The 8,996-nt window shown below is 39.4% G+C and overlaps 1 protein-coding gene across 4 annotated transcripts; it reads left to right on the top strand.

Moving 5' to 3' along the window:
• The first annotated feature begins 2,215 nt into the window (after positions 1-2,215).
• On the top strand, positions 2,216-8,358 carry LOC125526680 (COBRA-like protein 1). 4 transcript variants are annotated; one of them, XM_048691323.1, is made up of 5 exons: positions 2,216-2,543; positions 3,861-4,085; positions 5,755-5,834; positions 5,988-6,766; positions 7,905-8,358. In XM_048691323.1, exons 2-4 carry the CDS (start codon positions 3,974-3,976, stop codon positions 6,435-6,437), a joined length of 642 nt encoding a protein of 213 aa, XP_048547280.1. In that variant the 5' UTR covers positions 2,216-2,543; positions 3,861-3,973; the 3' UTR covers positions 6,438-6,766; positions 7,905-8,358. The 4 variants fall into 4 exon arrangements, with proteins under 4 accessions (XP_048547280.1, XP_048547279.1, XP_048547278.1 ...); XM_048691322.1 differs by having other exon boundaries at positions 2,216-2,778; XM_048691324.1 differs by having other exon boundaries at positions 2,217-4,085; positions 5,988-6,388; positions 6,475-6,766.
• Positions 8,359-8,996: the final 638 nt, after the last annotated feature.

The raw sequence follows: 8,996 nt of genomic DNA, 5'->3' as shown, positions 1-8,996 counted from the left end.
CTGCCGAGGGAGATATCTCCAAAGGCGACGGCGGCGGCGTGGGAGCGATGGCTCTGTTTTAGATCGAGCGAAGAAGATAAGGACGTCCCACCCCTTCTTTCCAGCTGCTCTGTTTTAAAAAAAGAGGTCTTGAGCTCTATTTTTTATGCAGAGAAAAAACTACAGTTTAGCAAATACTGCAGTTTGAAAACCACAATTATCAGAGGCAACCAAACAACTCATTGCAAATAAAACTATGGTAATCTTAAAAACTACAGTATTCTTAAAATACTTAGAAAATACTTTGTTATCAAATAGGGCCTAAACTTTTTCGTTAGTGCGTGCAAAATTATGTTAATGGGTTATGCAAGAATAGACTTGCTCAAATCGTTCATGTTATACTCCTTTGATCCTAAATCTAATGCCCATGTTCTTGTAGAAAATAAATAGTCAGATGAAAGTGTCCTTCTACTCCCGAGCTCAAATGAGCTCGGCGAACAGTAATAAAATAAAAAAATTGTACTTTTTTATGACAAACATTGACAAAAGTTTCAAGTGCTTGCAAAATTTCGTCATGTAATCACATCTCTGTAAAGGTGTGGCAAAAAAAAGATCAATGCTCCAAAATGCTCTTGAAAGTAGTATTTTCAGAGTATTGATTTTTGTTTTTGCCACGCCTTCTAGGAATGTGATTCAATGACAATTTTTTGCAAGCACTTGAAACTTTTGTCGATGTTTGTCACAAAAAAAAATCAGATTTTTTAGATTTTATTTTATTGTTCACCCGAGCTTTGTTCACCCGAGCTCATTTAAGCTCGGGCTGAGAAACTTTGCGTCCATAGTCAGACTTTTTTTCCGGAAAATAGTGACTTCTTTATACAGTACTTGACCCCTAATTAGTTGGTAACAACGCTAAGAAAAGACATGAATGGTACCATTAGAATTTCTATTAACAATTGTGTGCAATACTATTTTATTATGTTTTACTTGCATACTTGTTTACTTAACTGCCGATATCATTTAATAACTAGAAAAATACAGTTATGCTGACAAACAACTCACCATTTCTTCGTTCGTCCTGCGCGTCGCAGCGGCTCACGGAACGTGTGGCTACCCTGAGAGGCTGAGATACAGAACGAGCACGGCTGCTTCCCCACGGCTTTGTGTACCTCTGCAGCAAAAAGCCACGGGATTAATTACAGATTGCTCAACGTAGTGGGTCTTGATTTGCAGAAGGCGCCGAGGAAAGCACACATCTGACCGCGCGGTGACCAAGCTTACAGATTGTTGAACATGCTGGATCTTTGCATCGATCGAGATGAAAATCTTAGTTTCAGATAGATTCCTCGGGGGGTGGGGGCATGATTCGCCAGGATTCTTGGTGCGCTAGCCAGCAGAGAAGATGGTGGCACTGGCGCCGGCCACACAGACGGCGTCGTTGTCACCGAGGGAATCGCCCCGCCCCGCCCGTGTCCATGCCGCGCCACTTTACCTTCGCACGTCGTCGTCACCGGTGCATGTTACTGCTGCTATACACAAACATGCATGTTACTGCTACACAAGCCCACGCTCTTCTTCTTCCCCGAAGCTCGAGAGCCATGTCTGCGTTGCTCCTCCTCGCCATGGCCTGGATCATTGGTTCATCAGGTCATTGTTGTTCCTACGCCTCAGTGTACTTCTTTTTTCTTATCGGGCCGGCTAAAATTTCGAGCAGACCCGTTACTTTTCCCCTCGCTGGCGGCACCGTCCGGTTTCTCTTTATTTTTGATTTCTTTTGTTCTCGTCCTGTAGCTGCCCTTGTCCTTCCCCTTCTCGTCTCTAGTAGCACGCAACCGCGACCAGATGGTTGAGAGGTGTGCTTTTTTCTTTGACGCCTCTCCAATACCACCCTTTTGTTCCCTCTCATGTTTCTCAACTCTCAAGTTGCCATTCTGTGTTCTGTGTTCTGTACTTCCAACTCCTAACTACTTTTAAGTTGGGTCATTTATTTTGGAACGGAGGGAGTAGTATTTGTAACCAAAATTCATTTGGCATGTGTGGGCTTTTGGGTTTTTTTGAAATCCAGCTGCTATGTGTGGGCCGTTTAGATTTTGTCTGCGGGTGTTCGATTCTCGCTCGGTTGCAATTCGTCTTCGTTTGAATTTGTGGCTCTCCGATCTTGCGCGGAGATTCGCGCTTGGAGTTGGTGTTTTTCATCTCGGGTCCGCTTTAGTTTCCGGGCCAGCCCGTTAGCTCGCGCTGCCTTTTCCACTTCTATTTTAAATTTCCTTTTAATATCTCCCCATTTCGTTAGGCGGCACCGAAAGGATGCGAGTCCTTGCGATTTCTTCTTCCTCCATGGCCAATCCGAGCTCTCCCTCTCCTCCATCTTCAACATTTCCACTCCAGTGGTTGTGAGTTCGGTTTGTGTGTATTGTGTAGTGGTTCTCCCTTTCCCTGTTCAATTTTGGTGCTCCTGTCCCTTCCAGATCTTGTAGTTTGACTCGATTCGATCCCCTGAAGTTTGATGTGGATGAAGGTGCACGTATTTTGATTCCCCTGGGCCTTTTGTGGTGGATGTAGTGGTATGTGTTTGGATCCCCCAGGCGTTTTGATTCTGCTAGCACATTTGACGTAGATGTATGTGCAGATGGTTGATCGCCCTGGCCTTTTTTCTTGTTAGATGTAGCAGTAGGTGTTCGATTCCCCTGGGCGTCTAATTCCCCTTGCCCGTTTTGATGTAGATGTATGTCTAGAGGCTTGATTCCGCTGGAGTAGCAAATATGAGCTCTACCTCATTCTCCCATTGTCTCTGTAGATGTAGGTGTTTGATTCCTCTTGGCTAGGTTTTGATTTCAGTGTGGATTTGTGGTCTGTATCGGTGGGGCTTGTGCTTCTTCATGTTGATTATTGTGATAATTCTTTCTAAAATTGTGATCTAGTTAAGTGGAGTGCAGGTAGTGTTTTAGCCAAACCTCCCCTCTCTGAACTCATCTATTTAGTCATATATATGAAGCAACCAAATCTCTTTGGGTGTGTGTGTGTGTGTTTGCTGGTTTGCCTTTTTTTTTTTGCTTAGTTAATGTGTCTTTCAGTTATTGTCTCTGTTCATGCTTATCTCTGCACAAATAGTTGTTGCAACGGGCTATTGGAACTTTCGATGCTCACACTATATTAGGTTGTTTAATGTTTAGCTTGGTGTTATGTAGTACCTGTTTGTTCACTACATTTGGAGTATGGTTCTGGCTCACACTGTATTTGTAATTCTACTATAAATTTGCACTATAAATCTATTGAAATTATACTGTTAATCCACTGCAATTACATGTAATTCTACTGTATTTTTACACTATAATTCTATTGTAAATTGCACTGTAAAGCTACTATAAATTACAGTATTGATCTACTACAGTTACACTGTAATTCTACTGTATTGTTTACTTTGTAATTCTGCTGTAAATTACACTGTAATTCAACTATAATATAATGTATTTTCACTGTTATTTAACTGTAAATCAATTGTAAATTACAATGTGATTCAAACTGTAAAACTGTGATCTTCTACTGTAATTGAACTGCAGAACGTTACACTCTAAATTACACTATAAGTTCTTTACTCTTTTTCAACTCTTCCTTTTTGTGTGTCATGTAAGCTTATAGGATTAGTTTAATGGGTAGACTACGGAAGGTTCTCACCAGGACGTTCCTGTAGTATCAACTTTTGAAACTGCAGATTATTTCGATGAACCTTTTGTGCCCAGCAACTTCGTGGTTTATGATTCATTTTAATGAGTTGTCGTCGGTAGTTATTCTTGTCTATTTTTTTGTTATTTTCCTCATTTGGTTTAGTTCTTTATTTTAGTTCATTTTAATTTGTTTATTGGCTATCTCTTTTTATGCAGGAACTATTTGTAGATGATGGCAACTTTTAGAAAGCTCTACTGAAGTTCTATATGAATCATTTGCGTGCTATCTGTTTACTTGTAGTCCTTGCATTTTTTATTTTTCTTTATTTATGCCTTTTCCACCTTCCTTTGGTTTACAGTCCTCTTCATTCATTTGTTATTTTTTTTCAGAAAGTAAAATGTTTGAAATGAAAGCTTTCATGTTCCGGCACAAAGAATGTGGTTAGTTGCATCAAATTCTTTTCATATCGGACTAGTCACTTCTTTTTTTAGAAATTTACTTTAGTGTTACCTATGTACTTAGACCAGTATTGTTTATAATCATCTTCCACAGTAATCTACCTTAGTTTTTTATTTGTTTTCCCTTTTTGTTTCATTTAGAGACATAAGAGATATAGTGATTTTCCTGTTTGTTCAACCTTTACTAGATATTCTGGGAAGTTCTTTTATGTGGCGTTGTTGATGGCTGTATAAGAATATTATTCAGAGATATGGGATGGAGTGTGTTCTTTATTTTGTCAGAACTGAGGTCCCTGAAAGGCTTGTCAAATGGATTGCTACTAGGTTTGATGTATATTGCATTCATTTTTAGAACCTTTTTTGGAGTTTACTGCTTAACTTGCAGTTTCACTAAAAGTGTAACTTCAGGGGCAATTGACACTGTAAATTCAGGTCAATTACAATGTAATTTGAGTGCATTTGCACTGTAATTTGAGGGATTTTACATTATAAATTTAGGGAAACTACTACTATTATTCAGGGTGCAACATTCAGTGTATTTCGCAGGGCAATTACTATGCAAATCATAGAGAAATTACATTGTAATTCGTGTGCAACTCACTGTAAGTCGCACAGCAGTTACAGCGTACTTTTTAGGGCAATTTTATTTGGTTTGTCTTTGTTTGGTTGGTTTGTCTTTGTCGAGTAACATTATTTTTCTAGATAGTTTTGGGGTTTTGTCAATGTTAGATGATAGCACTCTCTTACTGTGAAAATTGCAAATCTACAAATCCACCGTAATACTGTAAATATACTACTGTTATTCAATTGATTTACTAGTGTAAATTACAAATAAGGCTGACAAACTTACACTAATTTACAGTGGTAATCTACAGTTCTTACAGTGGTAATATGCAGCAGTTTTTTTTAATAATTTTGAAGGTGTACTCATGCAATCACAGTGTAATTTTGGTCTTTTGTTAGTTTGCAAGAGTCAGCGTTTATCTTGGGTTGCAACTGTTAGCGGTCATTTTCTCTGCTTATCAGTATTTTTACAGTGTAATTCTTACTAGATTTTTTGGTGTAATTACTCTATCTTATCATTTGAATTTACACAGTAATTCATAGTGGATTTTTTAGTGTTTTTTACTCTATCTTGATCTGTGATTTTACACTGTAAATCTTAGTGGACTTGTAGTGTAATTACTTATATTATCAGTGAATTTACACTATAAATCATAGTGGAATTTAAGTGTGATGTTAACTGTAATTTTTAGTGTGCTTTTGGTCTTTTGTTGGTTTGCTAGAGCTATGGTTTGTCTTGGGTTACAACTGCTAGTCTTTCATATGCTTATTCATTTAAATTTTTATTTCTTACTGTTTTGATCTCTCCCTGGTTATTGATATGAGGTATTTCTTCAGCTGTTCCTGCATCTTCAGCGGACTGTAGTCAACTTCCATGTTAGGCTCTACCTCTGTATAAACACCTCCCAAATGTCCTCTCTTCTTTTTCCTACCTCTGTAAGACCAGAACTGTTTTTTTTTCGACTGTGTAAGACCAGAGATTGTCAGGACATCCAACCTTGATCCTCTGTCTGACGAAGTTAACATTTTTACTCCGAGCCACGAAAGCATTTTTACTATTTACTTTTTCCTCTGCTGTTCTCTGCAGGAGCCTACGACCCCCTTGATCCAACGGGCAACATCACAATCAGATGGGATGTGAGGAGCTGGGTTCCAGATGGCTATGTGGTACGGATGAATCACTTGTTGAACAACAATAATCCCTCTACAATTCCACATTATGAAATATACATACTGTACAGCAATGACTGCTCAGGCATGAGACTGTACCTTTCCATTGTTTATCCTCTTCCAAATGCTGACATGATGTAATTTCTCCAGGCTGAGGTTTCACTATTCAACTATCAGCAGTACCGCCACATTCAGCCACCGGGATGGAAGCTCGGTTGGGTGTGGTCAAAGAAGGAGATAATCTGGTATGTGCAAGGTGGACAGGCTACAGAGCAAGGCGATTGCTCCAAATTCAAATATGATATCCCTCACAGCTGCAAGGTGAACCCGGAGATAGTCGACCTGCTTCCCAGGGCACCTTCCAATAGGCAGAGGGCCAACTGCTGCAAAGGTGGAGTCCTCAGCTCACTGGCACAGGACCCTGCTAATGCTGTGGCGTGCTTTGAAGTGTCAGTTGGTCGATCAGGGACCACAGCCAAGACTCTGGAATTGCCTGTGAATTTCACTCTGAAGGCCCCTGGTCCAGGGTATACCTGTGGACCTGCAACCAAGTTAGATGAACCTACAAAGTTCACTACACCAGATGGATATTCCTTGTGAATGTTTTTTCGGCTATTGACAAATCCTCTTATCGCAGATGACACCGCTCTGTTATGGGGCATCAGGCACTACAATGATTATCTCTTGACTGCTGGACCTGATGGATATGTTCAGTCTGAGCTACTATTCCGGAAGGACCCGTCAACATTCACCTTGCGGGCAGGATGGGCCTTTCCAAGAAGAGTGTACTTCAATGGCGACAAGTGTGTGACGCCGCCTCCAGATGCGTACCCGTGGCTGCCAAACGCATCCACGAAATCAACCGTATCAGTTATCGTCCCATTGGTTCTTTGGATGCTTGCTAATCCCTACTTCTGAGAAGAATGAAGGTGCATTATTAAGACATGCTTCTAATCTAGTTTTCATGGTCGACTTTTTTACACCTTGTTTATGAAACTCTGCACCGGAATCATTTCATTCGGCCCTCAACCAAGTAATTAGCACCCTGTTAAACTTTCCTGCAGAATGCAAGTCATTGACACCCTGATACATGTAAACAGTGCCGTCGTAGGCCTGAAGTTAAAACTATGACGCTTGAGATAACAATCTATGATTTTATTTTGTTTGGTATTCAAGAACTTATCTATCTGCTTTGCCAACACTAGAGAATATTCAAAGAGCCGTGCAAGTAAAACAGATGGTCATGTTGTTGCAGAACAGTCAGAATAGGTTACCTAGAAAAAGGATATTTCAGATGTTGTTGAAAAGTAGTTGGTAATGGTGAAAACACTCTTTTCTGCGAAGATTTATGGATTGGCAATAACTCACTTAGGGGATGCTTTAATAGGCTGTACTTATTTAACTTTTAGTGTCAATTTTACAGTAGCTAAGGTTTTTGAAGAAGGTTGAGGTTGTATTAGATTTCGTAGAGTCCTTTTTGGTGAAACAGCTAAACTTTGGGCCGAGCTTAATGTGCTAATGTAATGTTATCTAAAGATCGAGATAGTTGTAGATGGCTTTTGACTAAGAAATGATTTTTCTTGGTTAAATCTCTGTATAATTTTCTTAAGATGCAGCAGGTTCAATGTAAATTTAAAAGCTTTTGGAAAATTAAAATACCTCTTAGAGTTAAAAAAAATCTATGGCTTTTATGGACAGTATTCTAACTAAGGATAACTTAGTGCATCGTGGTTGGACAGGTGATGAGCGTTGTAGGTTTTGTTCTTGTAAAGAAACTATTGATCATTTGTTCTTCGGTTGTAGTGTAGCCAAATATGTGTGGAATGTAAGTTCTTGTGCATTAGATTGCAATGTGATGCCTGGGAAAATAGAAGAGCTTTATGATTGGATTTTGCCGTTTAAAGGAAATGTGGTAAGGCAGGCTGTGGCATCTGGAGTGGCTTCGGTTTTATGGGGGTTGTGGAAAATTAGAAACAAAGCCTGCTTCCAGCGTGTTTACCCTGCTGATCCTAATAGTTTGGCAATAGTCATATCTCAGCTGTTATTTTCTTGGTCTATTCTGAACAGGGAAAAGGCTCGGAAAAATCCTTTGCTACGGAGCAAAGTTGCTGCTGGTATTGGCGTCTGATTCAACAGGAATAGAGGCTGGGCATCGTTGACAAAGACTGGAATGAAAAAAAGAAGCAATGCGTTGGAAGTGGTGAAAAAAAGAAGGTGCTGTGAACTATCAGGATGTTGTTGCGTGCTCTGGTTTTGCTTTCTTAGGTGCTATCCTTGTTCCTGGTATGCTTTGCTAGAGATGTACGCTGTTTCAGTTTCTTTGACTGTAGTTTTGTGTACTTCCCAAGTTCCCAGAGTAGAGGACTTGAAAGTAGGCGCTTGGTAGAAAAAAGACCTCTGTTACTTTTGCTGTGTTATCAGCTTCTTAATTGAAGCTGGGGACGTTGCCCCTTGAGTCGGAAAAAAAGTAGAAGGATTACCTTCCTCAATTTTCTCAACTAATCAATCATTTGCTGGTCTATCACTCTGTAATTGTCATGTTCAATTGCTCTTGTGCTTACTGTTTGCAAAGGTCATGACACAACTGGTAACACTTGTAACTTATCGCAAGAACGTATTCATGTATGCATTAGAGATCGATATATTTGCAAATCACTCATGTCATTATAAACAAAGATCATATGCCATGGACCCAAGAAAACATGCTAAATCGCCAAACAGCATCAACACTCAAAAGCAAAATAGCATAGTAAAGACATCAAGGAAATGCGAGGAAAACAAACCGCTGCAGCATACCCAACAGATATATACAGAATCTACCAATTCTTTTGCAGTCTCCTACTAATTTTCACATTTACAATAACAAAGTCATCTAATCTAAAGGGTTAAAATAATAAACGTAGAGAAAATACAAAGAAACACAGAAAACAGGAAAAAAATAAGAAGAGAAGAGAATGTGCTCTTACATGTAATAGAGAACAAACTCACAGAGCTTTCTTGTTTTACAGAATGCAATGTACAGTGAAGCCCATGTTGAACCACCGCAGAGAACAAATGCTAAACCTCAACCATTGGGTTAGTAAAGAAAATAGGATGCTTTAGTTATTTCTTTAAAAATAAAAGTTGTCAAGAAAAGGTACTTCAAAATATAGAAACCAA

This window comes from Triticum urartu, unplaced genomic scaffold (assembly GCF_003073215.2).
Source record: "Triticum urartu cultivar G1812 unplaced genomic scaffold, Tu2.1 TuUngrouped_contig_1388, whole genome shotgun sequence".
Classification (NCBI taxonomy): domain Eukaryota; kingdom Viridiplantae; phylum Streptophyta; class Magnoliopsida; order Poales; family Poaceae; genus Triticum; species Triticum urartu.
The sequence above is the reverse complement of the archived record's forward strand: the minus strand, read 5'-3'. Positions and strand labels throughout refer to the sequence as shown.